The sequence below is a fragment of the Pogona vitticeps genome, chromosome 4 (genome assembly GCF_051106095.1).
Source record: "Pogona vitticeps strain Pit_001003342236 chromosome 4, PviZW2.1, whole genome shotgun sequence".
NCBI lineage: Eukaryota > Metazoa > Chordata > Lepidosauria > Squamata > Agamidae > Pogona > Pogona vitticeps.
The window spans coordinates 212,422,023-212,436,335 of record NC_135786.1 but is presented as its reverse complement, the minus strand read 5'-3'; the positions used below and the strand labels follow the sequence as shown (position 1 = coordinate 212,436,335).

Genomic DNA, 14,313 nt, shown 5'->3' with positions numbered 1-14,313 from the left:
GAATGAATGATTCATAGTTTGTCTGCATGTATTCATACACATTTCAGTTCTGAATATAGACCTGCGTACGTATTTAAGAGCAAAAGTGCATTCTCACATATTCTGAAGCAGCTGATATACTGAGCCATACAGCCTCTCATGTCAGAAATCTTATTTCATGAAAGATAGCCATGTTAGCCTGTTGCAGCAAAAAAGTGATGAAGAATCTTACGGCACATTAAAGACGAATAAGTTTTCTTTGGCATACATGCTTGTTGATTGTAGTCCACTGTATAAAATGCATAATATAAAAGCTTATGGCAAATAAAATTTCTTAGTCTTTGATTTGCCATTCATTGTTTTGAGAGATAATGTATAGCCAGCATGATAACAAGTTATTGTTAAACTCATTCTACATGAATTAGCTTAATCACACACACCCCCTTTTAAAGTCATGTTCTGTGGTGGCTACCAATGCATCCGGACATTGCAAATTAATGCATTTTGCTGTGTGAAAAGTACCATTTTCTGTCTTAAATCTCTCTCTCTCTACTCAGTTTCTTCCCTGTCCAATGTTTCCTCTCTGTGCATAGTTTTATACAGTACATGTACTGTACAGTATATCATGCCCCTTTTGTACTTTCCTTTTTTCTAAGATAAAGAGCCACACATATTGCATGTTTGTTTAACCTTTCTGTACTTTTTTCTGCAACTTTCCTATCTTTTCGAGTTGCAGCTATGAAGGTCATCTTTCAACTCTTTTTATTTAGAGTTATAGCACAGATATGCAGATTATATCACTCTGATGGCAGAAAGTGAGGAGGAATTAAAGAACCTCTTCATGAGGGTAAAAGAGGAGAGTGCAAAAAATGTTCTGAACCTCAACATCAAAAAAAGTAAGATCATGGCCACTGGTCCCATCAACTCCTGGCAAATAGAAAGAGAAGATACGGAGGTGGTGACAGATTTTACTTTTTTGGGCTCCATGATCACTGCAGATGGTGACAGCAGCCATGAAATTAAAAGACGCCTGCTTCTTGGGAGGAAAGCGATGACAAACTTAGACAGCATCTTAAAAAGCAGAGACATCACCTTGCCGACAAAGGTCCACATAGTCAAAGCTATAGTTTTTCCAGTAGTGATGTATGGAGAGCTGGACCATAAAGAAGACTGACCCCTGAAGGATTGATGCTTGTGAATTGTGGTGCTGGAGGAGACTCTTGAGTGTCCGCTGGACTGCAGAGAGATCAAACGTATCTATTTTGAAGGAAATCAACCTTGAATGCTCACTGGACGCACAGATCCTGAAGCTGAGGCTCCAATAATTTGGCCATCTCATGAGAAGAGAAGACTCCTTGGAAAAGACCTTGATGTTGGGAAAGTGTGAGGGCAAGAGGAGAAGGGGATGACAGAGGATGAGATGGTTGGACAGTGTCATCGAAGGTACCAACATGAATTTGACCAAACTCTGGGAGGCAGTGGAAGACAGGAGAGCTTGGCGTGATCTGGTCCATGGGGTCACGAAGAATCGGACATGACTTAAAGGCTAAACAACAACAACAGTAGTAAAGGTGGGATGATATTGATAAATTACTGGGCTAGGATCAATGAGATCAGGTTCAGATTCTGTATATGGGTAGCCTATGGCCAATCCACTCTCTCTTAGCTCCCTGCTTGTTTTAACTTTACCAATGTATTGAATGGATGTGAGAAGAGCTGTAGATTTCCCTCTCACTTTTGTAGAAAAAGAGTGTTGCAAGCAGTGTAAAAGAGGTGTTCATACTAAATAGAGTGGTGTTGCAATGCCACTAAGCTGTTGAAAGTTGCTATCTTTTAGATATGAAATGCTGAACGATCTGTTTGTAAAGCTGCTAGCTTGTACTTGTCTTGTACTTCCGGCTGGACTGGTTTTCTGCTCCTAGTCTGTTGAATTTGACTTCTGTTCACAGAGGCCCTCTTCCTAGGTAATACTTCTGTTATGTCTGATATGTGCAAAGGCCCTTGTCATGTAAAATAAGAGCCAAGGAAAGATTACTTCCAGGTAATCCTGTTTGGTTTAGTCCTTTCATCCTTTATCCCTCTTACCTTCACTTAGGGAGTATTGCTTCAATTATTTCCCACCACCCCCACCTGCATTCCTGTTTTCTTTTTTGAAATCTTTCCTTGAAAGAAATTGGCTTTTGTAAAGCTTTTAAACAGTTTAGGAGAATTTAGTTTTTCCTGTTTTGTGACAGGCCAATGATTTAAATATTTCAAAACACGCACGATGGCATTCATCAACAGCATAAATGAGGCTTGTAAGAAAACATGTAGCTTGATTCTCCTAGAAATTCCAAACCAAAACCCTTCAAAGCTCAAATGTTCATTTTTAAAAAATATTTGTGCTTCGCTTCTCCTACATTAATGTCCAGCTACAGAAATGTATACCATCTGTGTAGCATTTTAAAATCTGACTTTACATAAACGTCAGTTGAAGCAAAAATAATAATAAAAAGCAAACAGCTCTTCTCAGATAAAACTACAGAAAAAAGTAGCAGAATTAACACTACCTATCAATTCTCAACATTATCCAGCCAAAGGTTTTCTAAGGAAGTTAAAGCCACTTCTGAAAGCTAGATGCTTTGCCTAAATTGCTCTGGAAGGCTGTTTCATAGCCTTGTTACCTCTGTTCAAAATGCCCTGTTCCTTTCTCAGTCCACTGTGACCTCACACAACAGTGCCCTAAATAGTTCTCGATAGAAAGGGAAATATATGGGAAATGATAGAGCCTATATAGGCTCTATAGTTATGGTATATGGTTTCCTGATAGCACTGTGTGGCATGGAAAAAAAATCCTTGTCTGCTTGTGTTTCTACTTAAAATGATCCATCCTTCCTCTTTGAAAGCTGGCCCATATTTTTCTGGTACAGGACTAGGGGGTGCAATCTTTTGGGGACAGTTCATTGAGATGCAAACTAGCTTTTTGTTCTGCCTTCATGGATGGATGTCAAGAGTTAAAATAGATTGCACTGAAAATAAGCACCAGTCAGATTGCACCAAATTCCATACTATGGGCAGAACCCATAGTCTCAGACAGATTTCAGAGAAATGACCTGCCTGGACTATCAAATTTAGAATGCCCCAGCCAACATATTCAGAGGCCATATTGGTTAGAGGATTCTGGGACTTGTAAATTTAAAAAAAAACACATACATTTTCAAGTTCTTCTGTTTGAGATATATAGGCATCAGACCATCTGTAGCTTTATTTAGGCTTTGTTCTTTCCCCTTAGTTCTACCTTACTCACAAAATTATTTCAGATTGGAATGAATTTATTAAAAGGCCTAATGTAGTGAAGAGTGCGAAAAATTTCTTCTTCGACCACATTTTATTTAATTGGGATTCAAGAAAACTAAAATATTTTTAAAATATCACTGTTTTCATGCTAAATGATTGTGAATATAACATTTTTTAATTTTAAAATAAAGGTGTCTATGAGAACTGACAAATAAGTTCTAAGATGAAGGGTGAACTAAATACTGTGTTTCCCTGAAAATAAGACAAGGTCTTATATTAATTTTTGCTCCAAAAAACACCTTAGGGGTTATTTTCAGGAGATGCTTTTTTCATGTACAACAATCTACATTTATTCAGATACAGTCATGTCATCTTCTTCTGGTTGCTGCACAATGGTGGAGGGTGGGGTTTCACTTAACTGGGGCTTATTTTTGGGGTAGCGCTTATATTACAAGCATCCTGAAAAACCATACTAGGGCTTATTTTCAGTTTAGGTCTTATTTTTGGGGAAACAAGGTATTGAGTTCAGTACTGTTGTTATATTATGCCCCATCAAGTTGGAACCAATTTATAGCAACCCCAATAGACCTTTCCAAGGTAAGTGAGAGATTTAAGGAGTGGTTTTTATCACTTCCACACTGCCACTTCCACACTGCCACTGCTCAGGGATTCAAACCCAGGCCTCCTAATCCTGTCACGATCCATTACATTACTGGGTATCAGTACTCTACATCCTGCTAGTTTGAGGCACAATGGGATCACTTTAACCTTTAATCCTAGTGAACCTGCAGTCCCAGTTCATTTTAATAACAGCAAGCAAAAGGAGGGTAGCAAGAGACCCTTACTGTAGAAAGGAAATCATGTTCCTAATTCATTTTACAAGTGGAGACAGTGACAAGACCTGTTTTCATCAACTTTTAGTTCAGTATGAATTAGCCTGGAGGCCCCTAAATATATAATTGTAAGATTATCGATACATCTGTTGTATTTGTGCTGATGTTGTTGTGAAGACCATCTTTCTAGTCTTTCGTTGTAACACATGAGCTAACATTGGCTTTTGGGACTGTTTAGCAATGCTTTTCTGGTAAGCCACCAAGGCTTTGGAATAGAAACCCAAGCCTTTCAGATGGTGGCCATCATATTGCTACCTGGATCTGATCTCAGTTTGACTGCCTTGAATTTTATATTCTTCTCTACAATTTTCTAAAGAGCTTCATTTTCTCTGGATTTTCTGAGGAGCTCCTTTGTCTTTTATGTTGACTAGCTTTGGTTTTTAACTAGTATTGCTGTTTCTTTCAAACTCTGCAGTACTGGATTGAGCAGAGACTACAATGAGATTGAATTGTTCTTAGCCTTTCACTCTTAACCTTTTAATGAAGAACCTGAGACTCACCATGACAGAAACAAAAAACCTGGAGGCATTCTGTTATTGCATTACAGTATGTTCATGGACAGGGGAGCTGGGGGATTAAGAAACACACTTCATGTCCTTAGTTATTACTGGTGTGCTGGATGTCACGGATAGATAATTTATGGCCAATAGGAGATGGCCTATAACACTTGCAGGACAACCTGGTCTGGGGAGGAAATGTGAATTCTTAATAATTATTATGAAAACCTTGGTTGCTGCATATGGCCAGAGAGGACCATAATCAAAACCTAGAAAGGATGTTGGGCAAGCAGAATCAGAGCTGGCCACTTGGCTGGAAGGCATTGACAGTATTAAAGTCTAGTATTTTTATTTTAATTCCAGACAATTTTGTATATCTGCACTAGTCAGATCTACCAAGAGTTATCAACAATGTCCTGATATAGAAGACATTACAATTGCACAGTAACCCGAGCCCCAAGATTTGTTTTCATACCAAGACTGAATCTAGTTTCATTCAGCCCAAGTTATTTTCATTTTTGTAGTGCAGTTTTAAGAATGATTGTTGCATTGCTGTTGCTGCTGCTGAATAGTTGGGAGTCAGGAGTCCTTACAGATATAGAGCAAAGCAATCAAAGACTCATATTTACTGTCTGCTTGTCTTTGTTGTGTAAGGGCTTCAGCTGATCAGAAGATTGGCCTGAAGTCATAGATCCTGCAACAGTACAGGCAGAGACTTTCATCTCTTAATATATTGTGCTGCTTGAACCATCTCTTTCAGTGACAGCACACATAGGGAAAAGGAAAATCTACATATAATCTAATGTCCCACAGACTTCCCCTTTGGACTATTCAGCTATTTTGTTGTTAAGACAGAATACTTAACCCAAGTAGCATGGCATAGCTGAGATATTTTCTAGCTACTGCAGTGCAAAGTGATGAATTGGGCTTCATATTTTAAAATCAAGTAACATTTTAATGTGTATGTAATTGGAATTTTGATTACATGGTTCTTAAAAACTGGCTTTTAACTTGCTGCACAATCCCTTTTAGTTTTAGTCTCTCTTTTTATTTTCCTACTTGAATTATTGAATGAATTGCACTTATGTAAATTGGACTTATGTAATGTGGTTTGGAAGGATTACGTCTCTCTATTCCAAGAATGTCTTTGGCTTGTCTATAAGTAATCACTTCTGCACAGCATATGAAAATGCTAAAAAATATGAATAATCTTTATGATTTCTTCCGAACATTTTAAACAGGTAAACATGCTAAAATTATGTAAATAAGGAATACTGGAATAAACTGTATTTCAGATCTTCTGAAGAAAATATGATTGTGTTTTACTGAAGCTTGCTGTTCAGGGGGAAAAAAAAAAGGAAAATTAAAGGGTGAAAAAATCCTGCTTGTCTTGAATTAACATTATGCAAGACAGTCAGTGAATGCTCCCGTCTACCAGAAATGAAACCAAGCAAGCCAAGAGGTTGATTTAAAGTAGACTGGTCATAGTGTGCTAAGATTGTGTTAATTAATTAAAGTGTTCATTGTGTTAATTCTCGTACTACAGCTTACTTGGGAATCTGCTATTATAAGATGCATCAAACAAAGGCAAGGTTTCAATAGTTTTGGGACGGTTGAAAAAGGTCACATCAAGCAACTAGATAAATACTACAACTATAATTTATTATTTATTATAAACTATAAGCATAACTCTCCTTCCAAGGCAGGGCACCATTAATATTTGTGTGGATTTGGCTGTGGGCAGGTTCTCAACTCAACCTTTAAGACAAATCAAGAGAAAAGAAAAAAAATCCCTTTCATTGTTCCCTCCTGTCTCCTTCCAATTCAAGAAGGAAATATTTTATTTTTTATAAGTAATGGAGTGCACCAGTGCTGCACTAATACAGTCTAAAAAAATCATGTCCTCTGCCTCTCCACGGAGTAGAGGAAATTTTTAATTTGCCAATATCTTGAATTGGCTGTATTCTTTAGCCACTTCATGATATGGAAAATTTCTAGTGGAATAAACTGGACCAAATAGGGTTGCTTGAGGTCCAGTATGCTATTTGGATGCAAGAATTGCACTAAATGGCATATCGGGCATCTACGCAATCCCAAGTGACCCTATGTTGCCCAAACCAGCCTCGCTTCAAAAGAACCCATGTAGACAACTCCTGATAAGCAGAAAAGAGATTCCTTTTTTTGGACTGTAACTCACCAAAATCTCATAGCCAGCACAGCTAAGGAATTAAAGTCCCAAAAAGGGAGCTTTTCTAGGCTGAGTGGGAAGAGGACATGCTAGCTCCATTAACATTAGTTTTTCTGGTGAGTACAGCTATCATTTCTTTTGTAACCTTGGGCTCACCATGCAGTTGGTGTCTCTCCTTTCCTCTTTCAAGCCTGTATTCATCCTTACAGCTCCAGCAAACGGGATGAGAGTAGAAACACCAGGCCATCACAAGGAGCCAAGCTGTCATCCCCAGTACTTCAGTGTGGTGTGGTGCAAGGCCTCAAAGAAAAAACACAAGAAGTGGGAAGGTGATGCTGTTCTTATTGTCAAAGGGAAATCGGTCACATTGAAAGATATGGAAGGCAAAGACATTGGACGAGGTAATGCCAATTAGAATGTAAATGTGATAGATACAATATAGGCCTTGATCTAGAATGACTATTTGAATACAGTAAAAGTACAACTTGTGGCTGCATGTTTGTAAAATGAGCACAACGATAATTTGCAATAAACGTTCCAGGAGAGGTAGCCAGGTTAATCCAGTTGTAGCAAGTAGGAGTTTTGTGGCACCTTAAAGATTAACAAACGTATTGATATACTTCAGTTGTTCCCATTAACTTCTTCATCAAGTTCCCAGGCAGTGTCTTTTGAGCTGTATAGAACCAAGTAGAAATTATCTCACTGAAATATGTTGAGTATGATAAATTCTCAGAAATGTTCCTGCTGAAATTACTGGCTAAGTTTTGCAAATGTTTGTTAAAGTAATTGTTTCTTATCTACTCGAGGAACACTAGATGACCGGTTTCTTTGAAACCTGGACTGGGAGAACTTCCTACATCCATCCTATGTATCCCACAGCAGCTTTCATCGGTTTTGGTGCTGTCCATTTATGTTGGACTACAATATACAGCATTCTCAGCCAACATGGCCGTGATAGTTAGGAATAAAGGATGTTGTAAAACAGATTGGGAGTGGTGCACATTGGGAAAGGCTGGACTGCATAAGAGATCCTTGCCTGCAGTATATCTTCCTGCCCAAGCTCAACTCAATACGGGTTATCCATTCTGAGTTGATATTAAATATCTCTGGAGTGCAGGGTTGATATTTTGTGATTATTTTATCAACTCTTGTTCCTATATACTGAGGAGTTAAGAGGTGAGAGTCTTTGGGCCTTTGAAGATTTGTGGCAACTCTTAGACTTTAAAAGTATGGAAAAATACAGATTTATGTAAACATTATAGGAGCACAGGTGGCTTTTTCAAACCATGAATCCCTTAAGCCCAGTATTATCAACACTGGTTCCTCAAGGTTTCAGGAAGCCCTGCTTGGAGATGGGCTGGACTTGGAACCTTGTGCACGTCAAACATGTAGTTTTCCACTGAGCTGCACCCTCTTGACTAAGTACAGCCATCATAAGAATATAAGACGAGCCCCGCTGGATCAGGCCAAGGGCCCATCGAGTCTAGGTTCCTGTATCTCACAGTGGCCCCACCAGATGCCTCTGGGAGCACACGAGACAACTATATATGTACTTGTCTCCTGATTCCCCTCCCCTGCATCAGGCATTTGAAGTACCTTCCTTTTTAAACCTGGAGATTATATATCCCCATTGTCACGTTCCTGGGGGTTACAACAGCCGAAGTCCGGTAAACCAGTCCAGGGTCAAGGATACTAAGAATGCAAAGCCAATGTCCATAAATCAACTCACAGAATGAAGTCCAGTGTCAAAGTCCAGAGTCCGATACACAACATAGTCCAGGGGCAGAGTCCAGAGTTTAGAGTCAGGAACACGGTTCAAGAAGCGTGGATGCAAGCCAGGATTTTGACTCTTTGTTTCCACAGAATTTCTGGCTTTACTGAATCAGACAAAGGCACTACTTAGTTACAAACTATTTAGTTTATTTCTTACTCAGGTTGTTATCTAATATGAGCAGTATGCTTTCTCAACTCCTGCACACTTCTCACAGACATTTATTTATTTATTTATTTATTTATTTATTTATTTATTTGATTTTTACCCCGCCCCTCTAGACCATGTCTACTTGAGCTGCTGGAAAGCTTTCTATCTTGTTAATACTCAGGACTAGTTGATCGTAGGTTTCTGTGGACAGCCTTCGAGCGATCCTCTGATCTCCTTGTCCTGAGTCTTGCCCGAAGCTTGTCTGCTGTGGAAGAATCTGGAGGCGGTTCAGGTGTTTCTGATCTCTCAGCATTCTCTTCAGCCTCAGTTAACCCTTCTGGTTCCAGGTCTTCGGATGCACTCATGACACCCATCATGGCTTGTAGCCTGCGATAGACTTTTCCTCCATCAGTTTGTATTTAGAGAGAATGTGGCCCCCTGTTTTTTGACTGCCAACGTTTTCGTTGACGAACTTGTTGCTGGTTTTTATATTTATTTTATTTTCATTTAGGCCTAATGTTTATGATATCTCTTAGGCGCTGGATACAAAGCCAAAGATTTGGAAGGTCTTGATGAAGGTCAAACTCTGATGATTGGAAGCAAAGAAATAGAAGTAATGGGTGTAATTCCAGAAGAGGACTTCATAAGCGGCAGGTGTTTTCAATCTGGTGTAGCAGCTGCAGAGAACGTTATCTCAGAAGCAGCTGTGAAGCCATTCAGTAATCCTGTGAAAAATGTCTGCAAAACCAGTTCAAAAGGAAATTTGCCTCACAACTCCCAGAACTGTAAACCACGACATGATCCATATGCATCAAGTAAGGATTTTAAAAATTCACTTGTTCTCATCTGTCTTTACCTTTATAGTACCCTGTCCTTCAGTGCTATGCATTCTCAGTTGTGTGTCAAGGAATCATGGACTTTTAAGGCAGACTTCTGGGTTGAGAAGGTGAGCAGCAAAGAAGTAATAACAGAAATGAATGAAGACCAAGAAATTAAAAGAACACATAAATGTAAAAAGGTAGAATAATTTAGTCACATAGTGAGAAAAAAAAAGTACAGATTATTGTAGCCAATCATTCAAGATAAAATAAATAGGAAAAGTAGTACAGGAAAGAGAAGAACTTGCAAGCTAAAAAATGGGACATGGCACCGGGCAATCTCGTCATTTAGAGCCACTGCCTCCAAAGTCAGCATAGCCATGATGACTTCTTCACCAGGAAGTGGAGGAGAAATAGTTGAACTAGTCGCAGAGATCTGTATCTTCTTTGGTTGTCTCCCTGACCTCGTCAGTATATATGAGGCAAATCACAATGGAACAGAACAAGGCATCAAGTAGACATGGTCTAGAGGGGCGGGGTAAAAATCAAATAAATAAATAAATAAATAAATAAATAAATAAATAAATGTCTGTGAGAAGTGTGCAGGAGTTGAGAAAGCATACTGCTCATATTAGATAACAACCTGAGTAAGAAATAAACTAAATAGTTTGTAACTAAGTAGTGCCTTTGTCTGATTCACTGGAGATGTTGCTGTCCAGTCTGCAGCATTCATTAGCTAATGTGCCTGTACTGAGGCCAGTTGCTTCTCCAAGAAAAACCCGCTCATGGCGAACTATTTTTATTTTAGGAGAGAATTGATACTGGCTTAAAGGGCAGGTCTAAGATCCCTTTTAAATCTTTGTTTGAATTTAGCAAACTGAGAAATGGTAGGTTTTTTAAACTTGGTAAATAATAATTTTGCATTTATGATGCCCTGTGTTTGAAATTTAAGATAGCCTAGTTCTGCCACGGCCAACCCTGAATCATCAACAGATGTTCAACAAGGCAGGCTTGCCTGTTGTCGATGTTGTCGTGGATCCTTATCTTGTAAACCATCTTCGTCCACACCAGCGAGAAGGAATTGTATTTCTTTATGAATGTGTGATGGGAATGAGGTAAGAGGATCTTTGCTGAAGAGTGTTTGGAGTGGTGGGTATTTCCAGTGGTTGCTGAGAAGAGGTCTACATATTAAGATTGCTGCGAGCATGACATAGAAAAATGGGGCACGTTATTTGCCCAGAAAATTCCATTAATAACATTTAGCGGCACTTATCCAAAACATTCATGTCACATGATGCACATCTCTGTTCCAGCTGCATCAAGCTAGCTGCTCACAATGGGATGATGCCACAAAGTGGTAAGAGCTTGTAAATCACTGATGGAGAATCTGTGGTGATCCAGATGTTCTTGGACTACAGCACCCTGTCATCACAAATGACAAGCCAGTGAAGACAAAGCAAAGATTTTGATTAACGTTTCTTTGCTTTCTTTCTCACTTGTTTAATTTCCTGCAATTTAGGACCCACAGTAACTCACAATAAGATTTTTTAGAAATGCACACATATTCAAAAATCACAAAGAATTATAATGTTAAAACACTATTAAATAAATTGCACAGTATAATTGAAATCACAGTTTTGAAACCCTTCTGAAAACCAGTGAAAAGGAGTAAAACACATACACCCTATTAAACAACTCTTTTTCATCAGCCAGTCATTTGCCTGCCTAAATAGAACTGTCTTCACCAGCTAGCGGAAGGACAACAGGAAGGGGGGCATTTTGCCTTCTGGCAGAAGAGAAGTCAATAAACTTGGGAGGAAGCCATCTCTCATGCCCTCACCAGATATGCCTGGGAGGGTGGTAAAACTACAAAAAAAGGCATCTCCTGATGACCTTAAGACTCGACACAGGCTTGGGAGATGCAATCGTTCATAGAGTCTCAACTCAAGCCATCTAGCAGCTTGGAAGCCATAGCCAGCACTTTGAATTGTGCTCAGAAACTGGCTGTTAGCCAATTACAGTGGTACCTCGGTTTACGAACACCTCGGTTAATGTAATTTTCGGTTTACGAACAAAAATCCATTGAAAATAATGCCTCGGTTAACCTTTCTTTTAAGATGCAAAACAATGCAATTCTTTCCCTTAGAATGAATTGTCGATTTGGAGCTATTCTTGCAGATGAGATGGGTTTGGGAAAAACCCTGCAGTGCATTTCACTCATTTGGACTCTTCTGCGTCAAGGGCCGTATGGATGCAAGCCTATAATAAAACAGGCACTGATCGTTACTCCTGGGAGTCTCGTGAAGAATTGGGGGAAAGAGTTTCAGAAATGGTTAGGAACTGAAAGAGTCAAGGTGTTCTTAGTTGATCAGGTGAGAAATCCTCCCTTCTCATCCATTTCAATTTAAAATGTTTCCTTGTTAATGTGAATGGACTCCTGTTTTTACTATTGCACTAGCATTTGAAATCCTCACTTGTTTAATGCTTGCAGATGAGGATGAGGAACTGCAGAATTATTCTTTTTGCTGTTCATTCCCTTTCTAAAACCATTTAAGCTAGTGGCCATCATCATACCTTGTGGCAGTGGGCTTGAGAAATCACACATTGCACAAAGAAATAAATGTGCATGCAGGCATGCATATTAATTTGCTTATAGTGCCATCTTGTCTTACCCGAAAACATTACATTTGTCCGTACAATATGCAGGATCACAGAGTAGAAGAATTCATCAATTCACCTCTTTATTCAGTCCTGATCGTGAGTTACGAGATGCTGCTCCGTTCCTTGGACCAAATTCAGAATATAGAGTTCAGCCTCATAATCTGTGATGAGGGGCATCGTCTGAAAAACAGTTCCATTAAGACAACCATGGCCCTTGCGAACCTAGCTTGCAAGAGGAGAATTATTCTTACAGGTAAGTATGGGAAAATTCAATTGGCCAGCAAAGAGATTAAAATAAAGGTTTGTTACATCTGAGAAATGTGGCCCAAACCAAAAGGCCCTCAAGATTCTACATAAATGGCTTTGTGTGTGTCCAGATAAGATGCTGAGATCTGAACCTCTTCAAAATATGTCCATGATAAAAAAAGAAAAAAATCTGTTCATCTTTTAGATTATGAAGCAAGTACATTCCTATGTTCATTGATTTGATTTTATATCGTTCCTCTCTCTTAATAAAGGCAGTAAAAGTTTCACTGTGAGGAATAAAATCTAATCTACATCAGGAAAGGGGTCCTTTTTGATGTGCAAATACATATCTGAATTCTCTTATCTTTCCCAAGGTACTCCAGTACAGAATGATCTGCAAGAATTTTATGCATTAATAGAGTATGTAAATCCCGGCATACTTGGTCCTTTGTGTGCATACAAAAAAGTGTATGAGGAGCCTATTATCAGATCCAGAGAGCCTTCAGCAGCAAAGGTCTGTTATAACTAAAATCTGAAAATGGGAGTTGTGCCTGGGCGGAGGGGGGAATAGAATTAAAAGGTATCTGGTGGCTGTTAATGAAGCAATTAAGAAACAAATCTTTAGAACAAAGTTATGCAGCTAAATAATACTTTTCTCCTGCACTGCTATATATGTTCATGCATTTGAGTGCCATGGGAAGCTTGAAATTACAGTCTACTGTGTGTGTCTTATAAGATCATATTGGGTTTTACAGATCAAACCTTCTTATCCATCCAAAGATGCTGTTATACAGGATCCCTTTATTCCAAAAATAAAACAGGCATCATAATCCAATTGGCCTATGAGAGTGAAATTTATTACCAGACCTTCCTTATGTTTTAGGAGCGGATCCAAAGATGCATTTGTAAATTCAAGGGAGGGAGAGAATAAATATAGGGAGAAGGAAGACGAGAGAAACCTGTGAAAGGCAGACAGACAGGAACCTATAGAGCATTGCAACAAGAGCATAACAACTTGCGCGAATCAGTTTGAACATCCTTTCTATTCTCTTAGGAGGAAATACAACTAGGAGAGAAGAGGGCAGCAGAACTGACCCGCCTGACTGGACTCTTCATTCTCAGAAGGACCCAAGACATCATAAATAAGTTTCTCCCTCCTAAAAAGGAAAGCATCCTTTTCTGCCGTCCAGCAGCATTGCAGCTGAACCTCTACCGAACTTTGTTAACCTCTCAGGTTGTTCGATCATGCCTACAAGGCAGTCTGGAAAATAGCTCACACTTAATATGCATTGGTGCTTTAAAAAAACTATGCAATCATCCTTGCCTTCTCTTCAAGGCAATAAAGGTTTGTATATTGCATTATGCTTAAATACATAGACTGAGACAAGTAAAGGAAACCTCAAATTGGACAATTTGGGGTCCTTTTTAGGGACAAAGGCAGGAAAAATATTATAATAAATAATATAATAAAAATTAAGTTTACATTCAATATAATTCTGCTTTGATTTAAAATTTATATGCTACCTGTCTACAACCGGCTTGTTCTCAAAGCATTACACAATAATAATTTTGGAAAAACAAATAAACAAATCCATAATTAATGATGTTTTGGTCAACAATTGAGAAACAGTGTCTGGTATGAAAGCGTCAATAGCACTGCAGTAAGCAATTCATTGAAAAGAGAGCAATTTAAAAACTGAAATAACAAAAGCCAGTAAACACCCAGTAAGTACTCCTAACTATTTTAATGAACCTAAGCAAGTTAAAATAAGTGTCTTTAAAAATATATATTGAGAAATGCAGGATGTAAATATTTTAAATACATAAATATAAA

General features: G+C 38.6%; 1 protein-coding gene across 5 annotated transcripts in view; it reads left to right on the top strand.

Moving 5' to 3' along the window:
• Positions 1-14,313, top strand: part of RAD54B (RAD54 homolog B) — a 44,947-nt gene that overhangs the window by 17,198 nt on the left and 13,436 nt on the right. For all 5 annotated transcript variants that reach the window (XM_072999129.2, XM_072999127.2, XM_072999128.2 and 2 more), the window contains exons 4-10: positions 7,043-7,234; positions 9,291-9,569; positions 10,525-10,687; positions 11,719-11,944; positions 12,279-12,486; positions 12,854-12,993; positions 13,534-13,824. In XM_072999129.2, the coding sequence (XP_072855230.2) occupies positions 7,043-7,234; positions 9,291-9,569; positions 10,525-10,687; positions 11,719-11,944; positions 12,279-12,486; positions 12,854-12,993; positions 13,534-13,824 (1,499 nt within the window). The remainder of the gene's footprint in view (positions 1-7,042; positions 7,235-9,290; positions 9,570-10,524; positions 10,688-11,718; positions 11,945-12,278; positions 12,487-12,853; positions 12,994-13,533; positions 13,825-14,313) is intronic.